This window comes from Dryobates pubescens, chromosome 1 (assembly GCF_014839835.1).
Source record: "Dryobates pubescens isolate bDryPub1 chromosome 1, bDryPub1.pri, whole genome shotgun sequence".
In the NCBI taxonomy this organism is placed as follows: Eukaryota; Metazoa; Chordata; class Aves; order Piciformes; family Picidae; genus Dryobates; species Dryobates pubescens.
The window spans coordinates 11,210,204-11,233,992 of record NC_071612.1 but is presented as its reverse complement, the minus strand read 5'-3'; the positions used below and the strand labels follow the sequence as shown (position 1 = coordinate 11,233,992).

Genomic DNA, 23,789 nt, shown 5'->3' with positions numbered 1-23,789 from the left:
GTTATGGTGCCCCCAGCATAAGAGGGACATGGAACTGCTGGAGCAGATCCAGAGGAGGCCATGAAGATGATCAGAGGGCTGGAGAGCCTCCCTTGTGGGGACAGTCTGAAAGAGGTAGGGGTGTTCAGCCTGAGGAAAAGGTGGCACCAGAGCCACCCTAAAGCAGCCTTCCAGTACCTGAAGGGGCCCTACAAGAAAGCCAGGAAGGGACTTTTTATAAGGACTTGTAGAGACAGGATGAGAGGGAATGGATTGAAGCTTGTGGAGGGCAGATTTAGAGTGGAGATTAGGAAGAAATTCTTTCCAGTGAGGGTGGTGAGACACCAAGGAGGTTGTGGTTGCCCCCCTGGAGGTGTTCAAGGCCAAGGTGGAGGAGGTCCCTTCCAAACTAAACCATTCTATGAACCTATGAAACTCTTTGGTTTGTGCCATTTATGCAGCTGCTGCTTCTTGGCTTTTTTATGGTGGTTGTTGCTGTTTGTTTTGTGGTTAAGGGTTTTGTAAAGCTCAAAATGCTGGCATGGAGGGAAACCAGCCTTCTTAAAATCTTTGGGTCCCTTTTGGTTTTTCAAGCTTCTTGTAGTGTTGATACAAAGTTTTACTCGCTCTTCATGGCATTGTCATGTTCCTAGCAATAACTTAACTGGTATCTAAACTCAGGACTACTGCTAAATGAGAGGTGGACAGAGTAACTCTGGCTGGCTGTGCACTTCTGCCATTAAAGTACTAGCTTCAGACAGTAGGCTTCAGGAAAGCCTAAAAGGTTTTCAAATTCTGTACTACTAACATATTAGTTTATTGAATTTTTTGGTCTCTGATGAGGAGAGGAAGGACTGTATGAACAGAAGAACTAATCAGTGCTTGAAAGCATTCTCAAACGTTAGAGGAGTATGCTAATTTTCAGCTGTTAACCTCTTGGATGCAGCAAGCATGATTCAGAAGAACAAAGGCACCAGCAGTAATATATTCTGGATGAAAATCCTGCTTCTTGGCTCTGTGGAATTAAACTGATTTGTACAGCGTGTGTAAAGCACTTCATACAGTTCAGACCTTAGGAAGACTGCACCTCATAGTATTGTATTTTGTCTCCATTACAGTTTCAGGGTGAACTGTGCTCTGCTTTGGCTGTAGTTCAGGTTTTACTTTACCTTCATTTCTGCCCACGTTAACCTTAACTTAGTGATGGCTGCAGTCATGCCAGGTTTGATAAAACTCCAGTATTCAAAGTAGGTGCTGCAGAGAAAAGCCAAATTGCTTTCATGTAGCTGCTTTGAAAGCAGCCTTGCTATTAACATGCACTTTTAGTCTGTGTTCTGGTGTAGCCAGTTCTGTTCAGTTTAACAGCCCCATTGCCACTGTTGCAAAATGCTTTATTTTGCTCTTTTTTGTGCTTAGAGGATTACATTTTTCACTATGCTTCTTTAATAGTATTGTCCTTGTGGATACACTGAAGCCACTTAATTCTCTTCTTTCCACTCCCTGGAAAACAAACCAACTTGTTGGATTTTGAAGATTTTTAATTTACAAGCTTTGCTCATTCAGTTTAGGAAGACCCATACCAAGTAGAAGGGATCCATGAGAAGATCTCGGTGCCACTTGTGATCCCAGCTTTTCCACAAACGCAAGAAGAAAGCCGTCTTTTGTCTGGTTACTTGCCCCTTATTGTCCTGTGATGACTTGCTGGAGTAGCTCATGACTACAATCCCCAATTAGTGTAATTCCTCCTTAGCAGGCTCTGCAAGCTGGTATTACTACTGCTGGCAGCTAGTTCAGCACGCAGCACTGCCTTTGCTTACTGCTTTGAGTAATCTTGCTGCGTTAGGTTTGCCTTTCATTCACTTCTTTGGTGGCCTGAAGTGCTGTGTTAACTTTCAAATGTCCCTGCTGGCTTTCAAGCTTTTACCAATAATGGGAGTGGCCCCTTCAAATTATCTCTCTGCAGGCTTTTTGAAGTTTAGTTTATGCATGTTTCAGCTGACATACCACCAACCTCAGGAGTTCCTGATGTGTCAGTATTCCAGAAAAGAGAAGCATAAGAACCAAAAAACCCCAACCAAACAAACAACAAAACTGAAACCCTCTCAAAAACCTGCAAACAACCTGGGAAAACACAGGTTAAGTTTTTATTGCTTTTCAAAGTTAAGATCATCCATTGTTTTCAGAGTTTTAGTTTCAGGGTGTTTAACAATCTGTAACAAATAAACTACCAGTCTTTGCAGATAAAATGTTTTGGGGACATTAAATGTTACTCACTTAAAGATAGAAAATGACTTGCACAGACTGACCCCAATTGGCAGTAGCTACTTACCTGAACAAGATGCATTTTAATACAATCAAGTATAGGATGGCATGTTCACAATAAAAGATTGTAGATCATAGTTATGGATTGGAGAATGTAAGATAGTTGAGGGCAGCTGTTCCAGAAAAATAGGTTGGTTTGTGCTTGAGAGCAGTTTGAACCCGAGCACCTACTCATTTCTGAGGGGGCAAGAGGGTGAGTACAGTCTCCAGCTGAAGAAGCAAAGTGCTGTCACTTACAAGGGTCATGACCTCAGACTGCATCATTTGTGTGCCTGTGCTAAAGCACAGACTAATTCTAATGCCTGTTCAAAAGTTGTTGAAGAATGGTGAGAATTAGGGGGGGAAATGGTTCTGTGAATGTCCATCTCTGAATGACATGTGTTATGGTGAGAGATTGGATGAACCCAGTAGTTCATTGGTAAGAAAGCTGAAGATCGATTTGGACTTGTCTTCAAGTATGATAGGACAGAGATTTGGGGGTTTAGCCATTGTGTAATACCACAAAGAAGGATTACAAACAAAATCCATCTAGTTCAACAGGAAAAATTCAGCCAGCAATACATTTTCACGTTCTTCTAGTGAAGAGTAATTATGAGTTGGCTCATTCTCCTGTTCTCTAATTCTGTTCTGTCTTACTTGCTTCCATCAAAATAGCAGAGCTTGAAAAAATACCTCATACTTCAAACACTAGCTATAGGGCCTGGTGCAGGAAGGAGTTGAGATTCTGTGCAATTTATTATGCTACTAAAGCAGTCTTTTCCAATCTTATAGGAGGAGATGCTATCATTTTCCTTAGAACTTAGATAAGGGTTCACCAATTTATCAAAGAATACATTGACTGGTGGTGCCTGAATGTGGTAGAGAACCCAGATTTATTTCCATCCCTAGTCATCTGCTCTTAATCCTTAGATCACAGGTCTTTGATTTAAAAATAGTAACTAATAATTTGCAAGCACATTATATATGTCTCCTCTTCCACTGTTTTGATGCATGGTTTTAATACAGTTTCTTTTTGTTTACTGTCATCTCAAGCTGCTGTGCCTCTCATTAAGTGTTGCATCTTATTTAAGGCCTGAGCTGTCACTTCAATTGTCTGTAAAGCAGTAGGTGAAAGGAGAGCACATTGTAAATAACAATACCCAAGTAATGTAATACTGACTTAAGAGGCTTAAAGCAAGACACTGTTTGCCCTGAGGGCTGAAAAAGGTGAAAGACAGGTGGATACAATACCAGAAACTCCCCTTTATATATGTTTTAGCAAGCCCTGTAAAACATGGGTCTTTAACAAGGGATTTAATCTCTCCTCTCAGCTGCTAGCTGCAGTTTCCTTTGATGTTTTTCTTCTCCTTTCCTCTGTTGTTTTCTTTTTATTTATTCCATCACTTTTCTATAGCTCATACTCCTTCAGGCTGTGTCTGAATGCACCTTGCTGTGGGTAGAGAAGGCAAAGAAGAAAGCCATTTTTCCCGCCTCCCCTCAGGCTACTGCTTTGATTTTTCCCAAGTCGTTGGGAGGCAGTTCCTATCTGCCTACAGAAGGGTCAGTGATCTGTGTCATGTCTTTTCAGTCAGCACGTCTCAGCTGACTCCTCTTCTGTTTTGACTAGGGGAAGGATGAGCTTGTAAGCAGGTGGAGTGTGCAGCTGTGATCAAAGTGAGACGCTGATCTGCAGGCTGGTAGTGTATCCCTGTTTTGTTTCCAGCCCTGTCAGTACCCAGCTTGGTCTTTTCCACCTGCCCCATAAACCTCAAGAGAGAGAAAACACATTGGATGAGATGATAATTTAGGCTGTGGGCAAATGCACACCCTCCACTATTCTCTGGGGACTCCTTGGAAGAGATGGATGCTGTGGGCCAGCTGCATGACTCGGCTTGTGTGGTCTGCAGGTTTCTTTGTCATGGTCAGGAAGCCGGATCTAGAGCCAGTTCAGTGGGAAGTGTTAGTAGTATTATTAGTTACTGTTATTCATGAGAGACATCATGCTCTGGAGCATCTGATACTAGGTGCCTTACAAACACTACAGGATTGGGGAGGAGAAGATGGGAGCAGGCAATTAAGTGAAAAACAACTTTCCTGGCAGGAATTTGCAAGATGCTGAGATTTGGTGTCTTTTTATGTTTAGATTGAGTTGAGAATGGACTGTGAGTGGGAAGGCTACAGGTAGTCTTTTCCCTTCAGGTGTTAAGGGTGGCAATCTGAAGTGATGGAGCAGTGTCAGAGTTAAAACTCTGATCAACCTCACTAGGACTTGTGTTGTTCGGTGGGGAACTGCTTGAGAGGGTACTGCAAAGGGCTATGAAGATGATGAGAGGACTAGAAAACCTCTCTTGTGAAGAAAGGCTGAGGGGCTTGGGGCTTTTGAGCCTAGAGAAGGCTGAAAGGGAATTTATTGCTGCTTATAAATACTTAAAGGGTGGGAGTCAGGAGGATGGGGCCTGGATTTTTTTTCAGTGGTGCCCAGTGAGGGGACAAGAGGTAATGGGTGCAAACTTGAACATAGGAAGTTCATCTAAGCATGAGGAGGAACTTCTTTACTTTGAAGGTGGCAGAACACCGGTTGTTTGAAACCCACTTGGACTTCTAACACAGTTTTGCAAGTGCTATCTCCTAGATACCAGCAATGATGGTGAAGACCAAGTTCTGGGTAATGGCTGTTAAGAAATTTGAGGGAGATGGAGCTAATGGAGCACACTTGGGGGTGCACAGCCAGTACTTTCACATTACAAAATCTGCTCCTTTCTCTGCATGTTTTGTGGCAAGCTATCTATTCATCTTTCATTGTTTGTATTTGTCATATGTAACTCAAAACTTGCCTTTGTTAGATGTTTAGACTGGCTGCAACTTACTGAAACTATTTTGGCAACACTGAGCTGCTTCTAAACTCAGTTGAAGTATTCTTAAAACATCTAAAGACTGCTCAGCTTCCTTTTATAGTCCAATATTAATTCTCAGTCTGTTTTCTCTTACGAATATTTTCATAGTATCATCTCCATAAGTAAGCTGTCTGTGGTATGTTTGTGTTCAACTTATCAAGAAGGCCAAGTAATGAAAGTAAGATGTTCTATTGGAAAGCTTCACCCTTTTTTTTTTATTTTATAATATTTATACTGAAGTTCAGCTCATGCAGTATTTAGATTCACTATGAAAGAAGCTCTGTGGAATTTCAGAATAAATGTGGAGGGAAAGTCCGTTGGAATATTCCTATTTATTAAAAGAAATCACTTAAATGGAGATGATGGTGCTGTGTTTTGTATTTGATTTCTGGTTGGCAAACTCCAGTACTTGACGCTAGGTAGATAGAAGTTCATGTTTACAAGACTGCAATTTGGATTGCAGTGTATCACTCTCTTTAGTTTCTGAGTTCATCTAATGCCCTTTGAAAGCCAGAATTCCAAGATGAAAGCATTCTATGTTCCCCTTAAGCCCACTGGATTCTTCCACATCAGCCTTTGTTTTATGGTGCAGGACTGCTTTCTGTCACCTGAAGATAAGTGGTGGTGTTCTCTTGTCAAATGTAGTCTCTTTATGCTGGATTTCTGCTCTTCTGCCAGTTTGAAGTGGTGACATCTTGCTTACATAGAGATGTATCTTCCAGGCTTCTTTTTGAACCCAGTGCTCCATTTTTCATAGTGTGCTTTTCCTTTATTTAAGATACAGTGAACTCTTTTCCAGTCTCCACTTTGTCTGATTGCCTGCATGGGAGGGAGTCAAAAATAGTGTCTTTAAACTTCCCACAAACCCAAGCCTTGTGCCCTAATCTCTTCACCACACCTCTAGCAGGCAAGAAGCAGCATATGCAGTAACTGGTTTTAGCACTGGTCAGCTGGTGCCTGCTGCACCCTCCTAGTGAGCAAATGCATGGTAGCTGTGTTCTGCTGGCCTTTCCTTCTGGGGTTGTTATTTGTACCTGGGCTTATTTTCATGGAATATGTAGGAATCTAAAGATCTTTTCAAAACTCTGGTTGGCCTTAAATTTAATCCAAGTTGCCTGATTCTTCCTGGAGTTATTAGAATGGAAATAATTAGCAGTGAGTTCAGACATGGGTAGTATAACTATGTAAACCTAGGTTATTTAGGCTAAAAATCAGAATCCAGCCTCCTGAGAAATGAAAAGAATGAATTCTTACCTGCAGTTGCATCCAATCCCTTGAACTGACTGAGCACTCTTTATTTTAGCAGCTGGCTTTTCATGAGGAAGCACGGAAATTAAGCAGCCCTCAGTGCTGTGTTGTGGAGATGGTTTATTTCTTTCCTGGGAAGACAGTGGTTAATCTGGTACTAAATCATCTGAACAAATGTTGCATTATTTCTGTCATGTTTACCTTCGTCTGTCTGTCTTCTGCAGCAGATAATGGAGTGGATTAGTTAAAGTTTAGGTCAATTTTTACCTGAGCCCTGAAAAAAAAAAATGGCCCCATTTCTCCTTCACTAATGTATTAAATCCAGCTTTGTTCTTGTATTCTCTTCCATACTCATTGATCAGAGCTAATGAGATTTTAATGGAGTTATTTATTGGTTCTGCCTCTTGCTATAAAAATGTATAATAAACTAAGCCCATGAAACTGTGGAATGGAGCTGTTTGTGTTTATCTCCCTGGCTGTTAATTGCACTACCTGTTCTGGGCTTCTCTCAGAACTCATAAGCAAAGTAGGGTTACAATGAGCTTGCCAGCTAATAAAGGCTGGGAAGTGATTCAGTAAATGTTGCATGTTCATCTTTCCTTTTAACTGATACAATAAGAGGTGCTATTTTTGAAAGGAGATGTGGAAAAGAAAGGTTTTAGACTTTCTTGTTCATTAAGAAGCTGTGGTATTTTCTGTGCATGGCACAAGCATAAAAGAATATTACCTGTGCTTTGCTGGATGAGGGCCTTTTGTTTCCATGGAAGGGTTGCCCTGTGGTTCAGGTGCTGTGTGTATTTTCTTTTCCACTTCATGCCTTAAATTTCAGGGTAGTGTTGTTATGCTTTCTTAAGCTTTAGCCATATTTCACTATAGGGAATAGTTGTGTTCCCAGAGCTGGATGAAATAAGATCTGTGCATAGTTTCCCTAAGCTTGTGGGGAATTGGGGTAAAGGCATGTGTAAGGTACACTGCAATATGACCAGAGTAAATTTAGGTTTGCCATCACAGAATGGTTTGGGTTGGAAGGGACCTCCAAAGGCCCTCTTGTCAACCCCCCCTGCAGTGAGCAGGCACATCTCCCGCTAGATCAGGTTGCTCAGAGCCATGTCAAGCCTGACCTTGAATAGCTTCAGGGATGGTGCCTCAACTGCTTCCCCAGGCAAACTGTTCCAGTGTTTCAGCACCCTCATGGTAAAGAACTTGATCCTAACATCCAGTCTAAATTTCCTCTTCTCTAATTTCAAACTGTTGCCTCTCATCCTAGCACTACAGGCCTTTGTAAACAGTCCCTCTGCAGCCTTCTTGTAGGCCTCCTCCAAGTAACGGAAGGCTGCTATTAACTCTTCTCAGAGCCTTCTCTTCTCCTGGCTGAATGACCCCAGTTCCCTCAGCCTGTCTTAATCTACAGCACATCAGTGTAGAGTAAGGCAAAGAGGTTGTCATGTTCTCCTAGCATTTACCAAGACTATGGGCTGACCTTCTGTTACAAATTTCTTTCAGAACTTGGAGTATTTTTGCTCACCAGTTCTGAACTTGCTTTCTCAGAACTATTTCAGTGTGGCTGGAGGTCATTGACTAGTGTAGAACATAAAGCATGCCTTAGGAATAACCTTGAAAGTGAGATTAAAAATGGTGAAATATTGCACCTCATATAAAGCATATGCTAAAAGGTGTAATTGAGTCTTGGTCTCTTATCTCCAGACTCCGACACTCATGTTCTTTTCTAACCTGTGACTTTAAAAGAGTAGCTCCAGCAAATGGATGATGTGTTTAGTGTGATGAGTTTATTATTATTGCAGCTAAATGTCCATTTGTAAGGATTCTTTTCCTGAACTGGAGGATTTTTGTGTGATCTAATCTCATTGTTCAGCCATTTATCCTTTCTTGTGCATGTTGACTTTAGATGTTTCTACCTTCATGAGGTCTGCTTTTGCATTCAACACCACCATTGTTATCACTTCAATGTGTTACCAGTCCGGGTGGATCAAGCTTAGGCCCTTCCATGTCTTGAATATTTTGTTAAAATCAAATTCTTTCAGTTCTGTGTCATAAGTCTTAAATAATTGCATAATGGTTTTTCTTCCTATCTGTTTGAAATTGTGTGTCAAGAGTGGTGGGATGTTTGACTTTCTGAGGAAAGCATGCTACTGCTGGTCTAATGCCCAGAAGCTGAAGTTATGTTACAGTAATTCAAGGGTATACCTCTCTCCCCTGGCTTATCCTTCCCTCCTGGGAGTCAGAATGTGTTTACAGTGACTTATTTATGGTGTTGCCTCACAGGATGTGCACAATTATCAACTTCAGGAGACTTTCCCCAAAGACTACCAGCTTGGTTGCTCAGGCAGCTGTGCAGGACTAGATACAGAATTAACCAGGTTGGAGAAGATGGAAGCTGACAGCTGGATTTTAGGAGACCAATTTGTTTTCTTCTTAAGTATATATAAGAATAATTAGATGCTTTGCCAGCGTTGTCATTCTTGTAGGAGCTTACTTTCTTATCTTTGATACCATGTTTGGCTGTAACTTGTCGAGCCTTCTGCCTCAAGAGAGCTTAGGCAGTAGACTTACTGGCATAGGGATATTAATTTTCATCAAGATCATGACAGAGTTCCTGTGGGAAGTTAACGTTGGCATTATCAAGGGACCAAATGTTGAACAATGTCTCTTCATACCCCTTTTGTCTGGGCAGATAAGGCTTAGACTGAGAGACAGTGATGGATGGAATCCAGCAAGAACCGCTCTGAGCAGGAGAAAATAAGATGATCTGAAGAGTCTGGAGAGCCTGACCCTCTTGCAGGTGCCCTTTTGTTCACCAGTCACAATCCATGCAGAAACTCCGCTTGTGTCCTATTGCAGCCTGTCCTCAACCAGTCTCGTGGCAAGGCAGAAAACTTCCTTGTCCCTTATAGTTTAACTGACATCTCAGTGTCTTGCAGACACTAAATGTACACGTCCTCTGTATCTGAACTGCTGAGGCTCTGCCTTGGGAGTAATACCTGGTGATGTCTGAGATAATATTAACTCCAGAATTGTCTTAGTACTTACAGTGCCTCTGGCTAAAAGAATAATTGTGGGAAATTGTAAGCAATGTTGCCAGGTATGTAATTTGGAACACTTTTGAAGTGGTTCTACTCTTGGCTGGATTGCTTATCTTACCTGTTTTTATCTAAGAAAGAGTCTGTAAAGCTCTCTCCTAAGTCAAGTCATGAGTTTTGCCAGGCCTTGTTCAGAAAGATGTTTTAAATATAGACTTGACACTCTGAGCTTGGTTGTTTCTCATGCAGTAAATGCAGAAGTTTAAGGCAGCTGGGAATATCTTGTGATCCAGCAGGCAGAAAGCCTTTTGCTTCATGCAGCAGCTTTACTATTCGATGGGTCTGATGTGTCCAGAGCTCCAGCTGAGTGGAGATAAGTCAAGTAACTGCCCTTTTCGAAGTATTTGTCAGCCCTGCTGAGTGGCACAGCATGATGCTGGTTTGTATTTGACTGCCTCTCAAGGAGCTGTAGGCCTGCGAAGGACTGTCTGCTTGGAAGTGAGACAAGCCCAATTTCATCTTTGGGGGAACCTGGGACTCTGCAGAGGCACGTCTGCACTTGAAGTGTCTACTGCTCCTTTCAGACTTGTTTATCTTGCCTGTAAGGCTTACAGATAATTAACATAAGGTGTTTTACATTTAAAACAGGTCTTGTCAGCCCTGTGGAGCCAAGTTGGAGCACTCCTAGCTTGGAGGACTGATTTCCCATTGTAACACAGTGAATACACCCTAATCACATTCAAACAACATAATATAACAAGACTTCAGTCGATTCTAAGATTAGTTAGGTTTCAGCCTGGTTCCAAGACCAGTTAGATCACATTCAAGCACCTGGCTGCTAACCAAACCTGTTGTCAATGGTTTTGATATGCAGGTTCCCATGCTTTTTTGCTTGGGCAAGGACAGCTCAGTCTGCCATGGCAGCACTGGTGCACTGCAGGCTGACTGTGGTCGAGTCAGGGTAAACAATAGGAAAATTCTATTGTGTTTTGCCATGCCTTACACCTGGTTTACACAGTGCACTTCAGAAAAGTGGCTGTTTGTATACATCTGTCAAATGCAAAACCAAACTTAAGAGGCTATAGAAATAATCCTGCTATTGCTTACAAAAACAAAAGCAAGCTGGGGCTTGTGCCTGTACAAGCAAAGTCACTTTTCATTCCACAGTGAAATGTTACTGACTTCTGCTTGGAGAGGCTATGCTGCCAGTGTGACTGTTCGCTGCCATGTTTACAAGTACTCTGCACAGTGTTTTACATACATAATGCCCATGCCATGACTGATTATGCAGTGCCACCCATCATACAGAATGAGGAGCAGGATGCTGATTTTCATATTTCCACATTTGCTTTGTGTTTTGGGTTTTTTGACATAACCAAACTACTGAAGCAGAAGAATTGGATGTAAGGCAAGTACCAGGAAAGGCCTTGGCCCATTAACACTTTTTCTTTAAACCTTTTCCCTTTGTTAGTGTTGTTTCTGACTGATGGACACTCTATACAAAAGCATAATTATTTTTTCTCAAATGCTCACATAAACAGAAGATTTTGTGCCTGGATGTATCCCATGAGTCCTATATTTATTTTCTTACTTTCTGTGGCTAGGTTGACCTTCGTCTCCTTCCAGCTTACATGAAATCTTCCTTGGAAACAATCAAATCCCTAATGTCTGCCTTCTGTGAAACACCTTTCTAGTAGCTCCGTGTTCTGGAGATAACAGCTATCTTGATTCATCAGATCCTAGGGCCTTCTATTCCTTGGGACAGCAGGTAGAACCTGAGCCTGTAGAAGCATTAGTCTTTACCTGGACAGGTTGTGTCCTGCTTTTCTCCCACTCTAGCTTCTGCTTGTCCCTCAGCACTGCCATTGGTCCCTCTCACCATCACTTCTCTTCATGCTGCCACAGTAAACCTGTAATGAGTTCTCTTTCCTGTTGCCATAATCCTCTTCTTTCTCTCCTTCTATTATCCATCTCCCTTTATTTGCTAAATCTCCTTTGATTCTTTGCTCTTTTCACCCCAGTTTTACTCTTATAATCTGAGATCAGTGGAAAAAGATACTTATTTTTTTTCTTCCAGCACATGGAGAAGCTCTCCTGTGCCTAGCCAAGGATTACAGTAGTTCTGTCTTGAAATGTTGAATTCCAGACTACATGGACAAGCCCTGAGATGCCTCTGCTCTTATCTGTTCCTCAAAGCTATACATTAAACAAAACATGCATCTGATCAGTTTAACCTGTAATTAAACATTTTCCTTAAGCAACTGACATCTTGATAACTAATAATTATCATGTGTAGCACCTTTAAAGCCTATTATGCATGTTTATGTAAGAACACCATTACCATAATAATAAGATATCATTACCACAAATGTGCATAAGGAATGAGCATGTCTTAAAGTAATCATACAATTCCATTAATCATACTTGAAAAATTAAAATATTTGCTGTCTAATCTCTAAAACACTACTCAAAAGATTGGGGAAACAGCAGGACCTGTTTGCTTCTTAACACATAGCTTGTTTTGGGTGTCTCGTTTCTGTTGCCTGAATTTCAGCTAAGGAAATCATCAGCTCAGAGACCCACAGTTGAAAGCATTTCCATGCTCTGTTTTTTTATGCTGTTTGCCTTGAATGAGTGAGTTGTTTTTTTTTTTTTAATCCAGTGAGTGCTGCCACCCATTCTTGGGGCTGGTGTGAAATGCACTCCTTAAACTCAGTTCTCCTAGAAATTAGCTAATTGCCTTAAACAAGATGGACTGATAGCTAATTGTAATGTTGTTAAGCCTCTTGCACGGCAGGAGGGGCGAACAAAATAAAGCTGTTGTTCAAGTGCTCTTTTTTCTTGCAATAGAAGACTGGAAAGCTGGGGAGCAGTGTTTCCTGGTTTTATATGCAAATTCACCAAGAGTGAGTTTTGAGTTTCTCATATTGAAATGTTGAGCTTTCTGAACTGTCCATTTGTTTTTCTGGAAGAGAATCGATGACCAGCATGAAAGTTGGTAAGAAACACGTAGCCCGCTAAGGAAGCTAAGCAACTGAAAAGGGACTTAGTCATGTGGGTTTCATCAATTATTAGAAGATTGCTGTTATGGTTGGCCTAACATGATCTTTAGGGGATTGGTGGTGCAGAGAGAAAGAAGGTTGTGCAGGTCTGTGTGAAGCGTGCACCCTGAAATATGCTGGTTGGTAGTTCATGAGCTGTGTCCTTGTGCACAGTGCTGCTCCATGGGATCACTGCAGTAAGGCCAGCTGTAGAGGTTAGGGGGATAGGCAGAATTGTTGGCTCTTTGCAGGCATTTCCTCATCCAGGCAGAGTTAGTGCTGTTATTGGTAGAAGGGAAAAGCAGGCTGCTTTATTAAGGCTTTGGTGTTTTCTTTTGCTTTTCATGCAGTCCTTTCTAAGTGTAAAAAGTGTGTCCTCTCTCTGTGGTTCTATTGACACTTTCGAGTTGAAGGACTAAACGTGACCCAGTTTTATGAAATCACTTGTTGTCATTATTTTGCAGTGCATTTTGATCATTCAGAAGGAATTAACCCAAGGTTCTCAGACTAAGAGTGCTTTTTGCAGTTCTACAATTGTCCAGTACAGTGATGTTTGTAGCTGCCTTTTCATTCATTCTCTGTGTCCAGTTCTGGGCCCCTCAGTTTAGGAAGGATGTTGACTTGCTGGAGCGTGTCCAGAAAAGGGCAACAAGGTTGGTGAGGGGCTTGGAGCACAAGCCCTAGGAGGAGAGACTGAGGGAGCTGGGATTGCTTAGTCTGGAGAGGAGGAGACTCAGGGGTGACCTTATTGCTCTCTACAACTACCTGAGGGGGGGTTGTAGTGAGGCAGAGGTTGGTCTCTTCTCCCAGGCAACCAGTACCAGAACAAGAGGGCACAGTCTCAGGCTGCGTCAGGGGAGGTTTAGGCTGGAGGTTAGGAGGAAGTTTTACACAGAGAGTGTGATTGCCCATTGGAATGGGCTGCCTGAGGAGGTGGTGGGGTCGCCGTCATTGGGGGTGTTCAGGGCGAGGCTTGACAGGATGCTTGGTTCCATGGTTTAGTTGATTGGGTAGTGTTGGATGACAGGTTGGACACGATCTTGAAGGTCTCTTCCAACCTGGTTTATTCTATTCTATTCTATTCTTTGAACTCATTGATAAAAATCTGCTTGTGTAAAGAGTCACCAAACACTTACTGCTTTAGTGAGGCCATTTTTATCTGTCCTCAGTAGGACCACATCTAATTTAGTATTATAACTTCTGTTGAGTCAAATGAGTGGATCACTGTGTGTTTTCTTCCTTAACACCTGGCATTAAGTAATCTGGAGATCAGTGAAGTATTTATCCATGCCGAAAGGTACATGATGCCACACATCTCCTTAATCATTCAGTTGTGACAGGTCTCTGTATCCAATGTCTTACCTGATTTATAAGGGAATAGTAAGAGAGGAGGAGAGGACTTTAAAGGAGTAATTTCAAGGACTGAGAGTATCTGCCAGGAAAAAAATATATATGAAAAATTAGAACAGCAGAAATAGGGAAAATCCAAAAAGTACATCTAGGATGGGGAAACAGTGACAAGATTTGATAGAAGAGATGTGAGGACCAACAGGACTTTCACAATTGATTTTCTGCCTATAGTGGCAGTAGTAAAACAGGTGGGTGAGACTGAAGCAGCTGGAGCTGAAGATGTATCACCGGAGGAAATTGTTGTGTCTCCAGTTCTTTACTCATGGCTGTCAATGAAATTACAAGAAACTAGAAATAAAACAGGTATAAAGCAGGGTTCTTTGTCACAAGGCACATTTAGCTTTGGGAGCTGGTTGTATTGTTGTGGACAGTCAGGCAGCAGGGCAGGAGAAAGGATTGGACCTTCATGTCATCAGCAGCTCTCACAGTGCAAGGGAGCACAGGCACACGTTGTGTGTACTTAGAAGTGAGGAAAGAGAGGGTTTCAAAAGCAAACCAAAACACTTTCTGAAAGGGACATAAACTGATGTGACCGGGGGTATAAACCAGCCTCTCATCAGTGTGCTCAGGAAGCAGATTTCTCTGCAAGGCAGTTACTCTGTTACCACCTATCTGCGAGGCTTCACGAACCTTTCTGTGCATCACTTCACGAACCTTTCTATGCATCACTTTGCTGCTGCTTTCTCTTTAGCTATGGAGAATGCTTTCTTTGTTCCATATTAAGTTAGCAACTTCTCAAACCCACCATAACTTTCCAAGAAAATAGAATAGAATAGAATAAACCAGGTTGGAAGAGACCTTCGAGATCATCATGTCCAACCTATCATCCAACACTACCCAATCAACTAAACCATGCAACCAAGCATCCTGTCAATCCTCGCCCTGAACACCCCCAGCGACGGCGACCCCACCACCTCCTCAGGCAGCCCATTCCAGTGGGCAATCACTCTCTCTGTGTAAAACTTCCTCCTAACCTCCAGCTTAAACTTCCCCTGATGCAGCCTGAGACTGTGTCCTCTTGTTCTGGTACTGGTTGCCTGGGAGAAGAGACCAACCTCTGCCTCACTACAGCCCCCCTTCAGGTAGTTGTAGAGAGCAATAAGGTCACCCCTGAGTCTCCTCCTCTCCAGACTAAGCAACCCCAGCTCCCTCAATCTCTCCGCATAGGGCTTGTGCTCCAAGCCCCTCACCAACCTTGTTGTCCTTCTCTGGACACGCTCCAGCAAGTCAACATCCTTCCTAAACTGAGGGGCCCAGAACTGGACACAGTTCAAGTTCTCAATTTATAAATAAATAAATAAGAATGAAGTAAGCAGCTCTTTAAAATTGGGCACCCATGCTTATGTCAGATCTGCTGGGACAATGTTGTCATTTAATTCTTAGCTTTAGATTTTAAAATCCTGAAGATACAAATCGTTCTCTGCTGCTTCACTTCTGGGGAACACTTACTACTTAGTTTTCTGGTCTGTGGGTTGAGCTAAGGCAGTTTAGTGTGTTTTGTTCCTAGTTCAGCTTTTAAACGTTGCACACTGTCTGTGAAACGTGTAAGACTCTGCGCTGGATTTTCCCCTTCCCCCACTTTTAAATACAATTCCTTTAGGAGGAAGAGGGGAAAAAAAAATGAAGCGTCTCTGTTATACTGAGTAATTATGCCCCCTGGGAAATAGAATATAAAGATCTTTAAAATCATTCAACTGAGAGAACAAGCACTTTAACTTTTGCCTCGCAGGAGTCATGTATTACATTATCAGCTACTTGCTCCTGTGTCAGTGTGTCATGCCTTGCAGGTTAGCAGGTTTGGCAGAGGAAATGAAACCCAGTCAGTTACTGCAGGATTTATAGTAGACCTGCTGTTGCAGGAAGTGGTGAAAAGTTGATTGATAGTCTGAGGCAAAACTCTACAACAAGAAACAGGATGTATGTTTGTTATTTTAGACCCATTTTCCCCTCTGCCCCCCACCCCTCCATTTCAAGGCAATCTTTTACTTTTTGTTCTCTCTGTTTATAAAATCCATGATGCCCTTCTCTGCTGGAGCACCTCGAGTACTGTGTCCAGTTCTGGGCCCCTCAGTTTAGGAAGGATGTTGACTTGCTGGAACGAGTCCAGAGAAGAGCAACAAAGTTGGTGAGGGGTTTGGAACATAAGCCCTACGAGGAGAGGCTGAAGGAGCTGGGGTTGCTTAGCCTGGAGAAGAGGAGACTCAGGGGTGACCTTATTACTCTCTACAACTACCTGAAGGGAGGTTGTAGACAGACGGATGTTGGTCTCTTCTCCCAGGCAAGCAGTACCAGAACAAGAGGACACAGTCTCAGGCTGCGCCAGGGGAGATTCAGGCTGGATGTTAGAAAAAAGTTCTATACAGAAAGAGTGATTGCACATTGGAATGGGCTGCCTGGGGAGGTGGTGGAGTCGCCATCACTGGAGGTTTTTAGGAGAAGACTTGACAGGGTGCTTGGTGCTGTGGGTTAGTTGCTTGGGGGGTGTTGGATTGGTTGATGGGTTGGACGCGATGATCTTGAAGGTCTCTTCCAACCTGGTTTATTCTATGTATTCTAAGCATGTGCTGGCTTAAAACACTTGAGGACATGGATAGGGCTCTACCTAAGACTTGAAGCTGATGTCTCATGCCTGCTTCATTAGAGGTGTTTATCTAAATTGGTGTGGTATTTCTGTGGAATTATATTTCAGCTGAGTTAACAAGTGGAAGATAAAAGGCATCTACAGGCAGAATATTGAACATTTGCTGTCATGGGTGCACCAAGCTAGCTGTGAAAGGAGAATTTATCACTGAGATGGATTTGATCAGCTATGTTCTATTGGTTCATCTGCATTTAGCAAACCTATTCGGGGGGGGGGGGGGGGGGTGGGGTAGTAAAGCAAAAGGTTTTTGCTGCAAATAATCCAGGAATTCAGTGCCAAAGGCAGCAACCCTAAAAAGGTTTGTTCAACAATCCACCTTCCCTTACTGTTCACTGCTGAAAAACTCTGAGCAGCAGTATCTTGTCTGAAGGTGTTATTGAAAACTTCCAGTGTGATGACATTGAACTGTGGGAAAAGTTCCCCCAACTAATAGTGATTATGGGGGCTTTGGGGTTTCTTCCCTTGCAGTATCTACTTTTAAAGTCATAACTGTAGAAGAATGTTGTTTGCAAGGCAATTAAATAGTAGGAGTGTTTCAGATTTGTGTTCTTGTTATCAAATGGGAAAGTTCTGTTTGTAAGGTTAATCAACATATCTTGTTCTCTGTTAAAGGTCAAAAAAGTTGGCTGCACTCTCTGACTCCTTGCAGAAAGCCACACTTGCTAAGTCCCACATAGGATTTGAACTGGAAGAGCTGGAAGCAGCAGCAGTGCTGGTACAAGAGGAGGAGAATGTGTTAAAAGCTGCTGGCACAGTTTCTGAGCAACAGCTGCCTTCCTCTGAGTCGGAGACAAGTGACTCTGAAGAATCTAGCAGTACTTCATCATCTGAGACAGAAGGCTCTGATTCAGATGAGCAAGAGTCCTCAACCAGTGAAGATGGGAAAATAAATTCTTTACAAAGCACGCTTCAAGAGGAGAGGACAGCTCCACTTACTGACTGTAATGGATTAAGGCAGGGCACAAACACTTCGGCGACTGAAGTTAGTGATGAAAAATCAAGGGTTTCTTTGCCTTCTACATCTGTTCCTGGGAAATTGATAGAAGAATTAGAAAAGCAAATGCAGACTGCAATTAGACTTTCAGAACAGCCTGAAGGACTGGCTACTGCAAACTGCATTTTAAAGGAACAAGAAGAAAACTGTGTATCTGAACCTGTCAGATGCTCAAAAGATACTACTGAGAAGGGAAATTTCTTGGAGGTGTCTTCAAAGACGAGCTCATTGCTTTTTCTCTGCAGCAGAGATGAAGACAAAGACTGAAGGACCACCTTAGAACATGATGTGACCCACTAGCAGCACAGCTCACTGCTTACAATAAGCTGTTCCCAAGGCTGTCCTGAGCTGCAGAAAGGAGTTGATATTTTTCTTCTTTGTTGTGCTGACAGTTTGAAGGACAAGACTGCTTTGAAAAGAACTGATACGACCGTATGGTAGATGGCCACATAGTGAGACTTCTGTTTTTCTTCTCTGATTCAACAGTCTCAGATTTGCTCTCTACATGTAGAAATGTGCTATTTCAGTACACTTCTAGAAACCTTTTTACTAAGCTTATTTGGTACTAGAATGATGTCCTGACGAACTGAGGAGCAGCGTCATTTTAATCAACTTTAGCTGTTGGGTTTGTGGGGAAAATATCCTCGTTATGTTTGTATAAACCTGTTTGTGACATTGTAGGTGTGGGGTTATTTTAAGTTGAATTAGAGATAATAATTTGAAATAGGGTGGTTATGGCTTTAAAAGTCTAAAGAGTGCTGAAAGGTTATTTTTTTGAAATACATAAATATTTTCTAATTTTTATACAAAAGAAAGTGCATCATCTTGTGCCTGCGGGACGGAGGGGCTGGAGCTTGTGCCTGCGGGACGGAGGGGCTGGAGCGCGAGGGGCTGGAGCTTGTGCCTGCGGGACGGAGGGGCTGGAGCGAGGGGCTGGAGCTTGTGCCTGCGGGACGGAGGGGCTGGAGCTTGTGCCTGCGGGATGGAGGGGCTGGAGCGAGGGGCTGGAGCTTGTGCCTGCGGGATGGAGGGGCTGGAGCACGAGGGGCTGGAGCGAGGGGCTGGAGCTTGTGCCTGCGGGATGGAGGGGCTGGAGCGAGGGGCTGGAGCTTGTGCGTGCGGGACGGAGGGGCTGGAGCGAGGGGCTGGAGCTTGTGCCTGCGGGACGGAGGGGCTGGAGCGAGGGGCTGGAGCTTGTGCGTGCGGGACGGAGGGGCTGGAGCGCGAGGGGCTGGAGCTTGTGCCTGCGGGACGGAGGGGCTGGAGCGCGAGGGGCTGGAGCTTGTGCCTGTGGGGGACGGAGGGGCTGGAGCTTATCTTCTGCAGTTCTTACATAAGCTATTTCAAAGTTTTGTCATGTGTTTTTGTGTTGTTCTTGAACTCTTACTGCATGTGGACACTGCTATTGCTCTTTGCAAAACTGAAATCCCAGTTCTTATTTATTTCTGTATGTGCACTTCATATCACCACAGTAATGTTAACCAGGATGAAGAAACAACGTGGTGTAGTGGTCTTGAGCATAGGAATAAATGCAAACCTGTGCTGTTTAGACCTGGCTTTGTTAGTCCCTTATGTAACTTCAGGCAATTTGGTTTTGCCTTTGTATTATTAAAATAATCCAGTCAGACAATATGATTTGTGCTAACTTCTGTTAACTTGTAGATAGGTTCTTGGAATCAGGTGGCTGCTGCAAATTATATGCTGCTGCTATTCAGTCAGGATTGGGGAGGGAAGCAGGATGGGATGTGGACCACCAGGTTTGATTTAGCAGCCTGACAAAACAGGATTACCTGATTCATGCTTCTGGAGGAGTAACTTTTCAACCTTTCTACTATTAAAAAGTGTTTAAAAATCATAAGTTTAAAGACTTTTATTCTTCACCAATGCTACACCCTGCTGGAAATCAGCAGGCTCACTCTGTTCTGTGCTGACTCCTCTTCAGTGAGAACTGCAGCCCCTGAGCTGCCAATAATTTTTATGTTCTTAAATACCTACCGGTCGCTTAATCATTCTCTGTGTTCTGTTCCCCAGGGGAGGAACCTTTCCCATCTTGCATGTCAGTGAGCACTTACTCTTCTAAATGCTAGCAATAAAATCCCCACTGTAGCTGCAATTATGCAGCATATGTCTGGGAGGGGGAGGGGGAGAAATGTGTTAAAAGAGGAGGAAAGAAGGTAACCCTGCTCCCTCTCTCCCCAAATTACATGTGTGAACTCTGAGACTTCCTTCAGCTGAATGTGGGCTGGAGAAAGTTCTATGAGTGCAACTTAGCAAATGCACATTGTGAAAAGCAAGAGGTGTTTGTAAGCCCCCATCTTTGTATTTTTCTTCTCCATTCTCCCATCTTGTGGCAGACTTCAGGACAATATTCTGCTTTTTTCAACAGGCTGATGACCTGTAGGGCCTGTCTGCCTGTTCTGAAGTGAGGACATCTTTAGTTAATCTTTTTGTGCTTTGCATGCCTGAAAGCATGGTTTCTTTATGCTATTTGTGAGCCTTTTCCATCTGCTTGTGTGAATCCAGTTTGGATGTCAATCTGTTCAGTGTCTGTACAATGCAATGCTACAATACATGGCTGATGCGACCGTGGCTCACACCTAGATGTTAGCTCCCAGATAACTGTGATGCCATTGATGTCCTCACCTTTGAGACCTTGTACCTTTGTGCTCTGTTTTTTACCTCTGAAAATTTAGTGATTCCTGTTTTCTTCAGAATCACAGAATATATTTGGATGGAAGAGACCTTCAAGATCATCTAATCCAGCCTTTGATCCAGCACTGCAAGGAAAGCATCAAACCATGTCCCTGAGCACCAGGTCCACATCTTGTTTAAACACCTGCAGGGACAGTGACTCCACCACAGCCCTTGGCACACTCTTCCAATGTCTGATAACCCTTTCAGTGAAGAAATATTTCCTAATACCCACTTCCCCACTGCTCTGCAGCATGCTGCCTTACCTTTTGTGATAGCACTGCTCTGCTGATCTTCATCATTGGCTCTTTGCAAGACTGTTTACTGGTTGTGGAGGTGATACTGACTGTAGCTTCTTATGTATTGACGGATAGGAACTTTATTTGGCCTTTGTAGTGGGGGGGTGGGAAGTTTTTGCATATTGGATAATAAGAATTTCACATGTGGCTGCCTCATCCAGCACTCTCAGGATGAGCAGGGGCTGTATGAACGAGAGGCCTTGCTTCTCCAAAAAGAACACACAGAGACATCTGAAGCAAAATAGCCTGGAGAAGAGAAGGATCAGAGGTGACCTCATTGCCCTCTACAACTACCTGAAAGGTGGTTGTAGACAGGAGGGGGTTGGTCTCTTCTCCCAGGCAACCAGCACCAGAACAAGGGGACACAGTCTCAAGCTACGCCAGGGGAGGTTTAGACTCGAAGTGAGGAGAAAGTTCTTCACTGAGCGAGTCGTTCGTCATTGGAATGTGCTGCCCAGGGAGGTGGTGGAGTCACCGTCCCTGGAGGTGTTCAAGAGGAGATTGGACGTGGCACTTGGTGCCATGGTCTAGTCGTGAGGTCTGTGGAGACAGGTTGGACTTGATGATCCTTGGGGTCTCTTCCAACCTTAGTTATACTGTGTACTGTGAAAATGGAGCTCTGTAGCCTTCTCTAGCCCAAACAGGCTTGCTAAATCTATGCGCCTCAGACTTGGGAAAGGCAAAAAAACCCCAAACAAATCCCCCTACCATTCTTGACTCCTCAATCCCATAAACTGCTGTAGGTTCTGAAAGAAGTGAGTGAACACCAGTAAGGAATAAAATTTACATAGAGGAACTATTTGGATGAATCCATAGACATTGTTATTCAAGTTTTCCAGGCTGGAAATTAGTTGGTACAGGAGGAGCTCAGTTCATGTGTAGTCTGTTCTTTTGGTTTTAGAACTTGTTTCTAGTGCCCCTCCACACCCCATCCACCCAAACTTATTTGTAGCACAGCCAGTGCTTTGTTTTAGCTTATAATCAGTCTGAAGACAACTGCAGTGTCTGGACACAATTCTTATTGGAAGTCTGAATGCAAGCTAAAGCCCAGAGAGGATTTGCTGGAGGAGGGGAGAGCAGGTTGGCTGAGGTGTACAGAGATGGAAATATTTGTTTAATGCCTTGTTATTAATCAGTTAACTTTGCATTAGAGGTTTAGGCTAAGCAGAGTGTTTCGTCCCAACTTTATCTTGTGGTGCAGAGCTCCCGTGAAGCCACAGGAAGGTGGCTCCAGTTAACATCCTGACACACCACTGCCACCACAGACTGTAGCTGAGACAGCACCAGCCTCTGTTCTTACCCAGACTCAAGCGAAGGCAAGGTCTTGTTCTCAGCTTCACATCTTGTCAGAGGTGTTTGTGAGCTGCCTGGAGTGCTGCTCTCCCTGGTAGGTGAACAGCAGCAGCCTGGATTCTTGCCCAAGGCCCTGGGGGAGTCTGCTCTCCATCCTCGCTGCTGCCTGGAGTGCTGCTCCTGCCAAGTAGAGCAGGAGAGGGATCTGCAGGCCCAGCTCATGCACATGTGCCAGCTCAGCTGCCTTGAGCTGCCTGACTGTAACAGAGCCCTGCTAAAGGAGAACAAAGGGGAATCTGATGCTTTCAAGCTTTGGCTCTACTGCTTGGCAGGACCAGGGGCCCAACAAAAGGTGTGTGTGCAGAGCAGGGGAGTCCAGCAGCTGGGTGCCCTTACCTTAGGGAGATGATTGTTCCTGTAGTGCTTTAAGCTTTTAAAAGCAACAAGTGAAATACTGGAAACAATTAGCTAAACCTTTTTCTCTCCTATTTTTCCACAAGGATGTTGTCACCCACAGAGCATTGTCACCTTTCACCTTTTCATTTCTTTCCCCAAACAAAAAAGGTAGGGTTGAATTGATTAAATAATTGATTTCCTCCCCTCCCCCCTTGGCTGCCTCTGGTTTTTTTTTGGTCATTCCAGCCAGCTTTCTGAAAAGTTTGTGAAGGCTTTGGGCTCACATAGCAAAAGAAGAAAGCATCGATTAGGCTTGATTTAGTACAGCAAATGATAAATATGGCAAAGAAATTGATTCACAGCACTGGAGTGAAGGGGGCCAGGCAACCCTCGCCGTTGACACAGCTGAGTATTGTCAAAGCCAGAGCCAACTGTCTCAAGGCTGGAGAAAACAAACAGGGAAACACATGTCAAACAGATAAATAGCTCTGCTGTTTAGAGCTCTCCGTGGAGGCCATTTGTCTCCAAGATAAGGAAGAATGCACTCCAGGGCTGTGAGAAGATAAGCTGGGAGAACAAAATGAATATGGAATTGCTACTCAGGCATTTACACAGGGAGCAAGCACCACACCCCCACCCCAAGGGGCCTCTGCAGAGAGCAGGGTGCAGCACCCAGGGAAATGTCTCATGGCCTAGCAGGCTTTTGTTAACTATTTCAGCAGTGGATGCCATTTTCACCTTTACAGCATGCAAAGAAGTGGGACTGGTGTCAGTTGTCTCAGCAAGTCACTATGGTATTGGCTGTGCCTGACACAGATCTGTTATTCTCTTTTTCAGTGGTAAGTGGGCTGCTGCCTGTGGTTGTGTGGGCATGTGTGAGACATGATTTTGCATTGACACAATAAATTTGGGTTTGTAGTATTGTGGTACCCATAAATCATACTATATCTGTATTCTTAGGTTTGGGGGAAGTGACAGAACTGCTTTCTCCCACAGTGTATTTGCAGACCTGATGTGGATTGTACCTGAAACGTGCTTGGTGACGTTGGTTTGTATTTCATTGAATGTTTTCTCGTGTTCAAAAGCCACAACACAATGGAGCACAGTTGGCAGCATTTTGATGGATGTTTGAGGACAAGAATCACAGAATGTTAGGGGTTGGAAGGGACCTCAAAATATCATCCAGTCCAACCCTCTGCCAGAGCAGGATCACCTAGAGTAGGTCACACAGGAATGCACCCAGGTGGGTTTTGAATGTCTCCAGAGAAGGAGACTCCACAGCCTTACTGGGCAGCCTGTTCCAGTGTTTTGTCATGCTCACCATGAAAAAGTTTCCTTATGTTTCCATGGAACATCCTCTGCTCCATTTTGCACACACTGCCCCTTGTCCTGTCACTGAACATCACTGACACTGTCTTTCTGACACTACCCTTCACATCTTTATAAACATGAGTGAGGTCACCCCTCAGGATCTTCCAAGCTAAAGAGCCCCAGCTCCCTCAGTCTTTCTTCCCAAGGTAGATGTTCCACTGCCTTCAGCACCTTTGTGGCTTTGCCTGGACCC

At 43.6% G+C, this 23,789-nt stretch overlaps 1 protein-coding gene across 1 annotated transcript in view; it reads left to right on the top strand.

The window, feature by feature from the left end:
• SHQ1 (SHQ1, H/ACA ribonucleoprotein assembly factor) overlaps positions 1-18,132 on the top strand; it is a 56,887-nt gene extending 38,755 nt beyond the window's left edge. Inside the window, exon 11 of the mRNA XM_009909078.2 lies at positions 17,165-18,132. Coding sequence (XP_009907380.2) covers positions 17,165-17,813 — 649 coding nt within the window. The 3' untranslated portion in view covers positions 17,814-18,132. The remainder of the gene's footprint in view (positions 1-17,164) is intronic.
• The last annotated feature ends 5,657 nt before the right edge of the window (positions 18,133-23,789 follow it).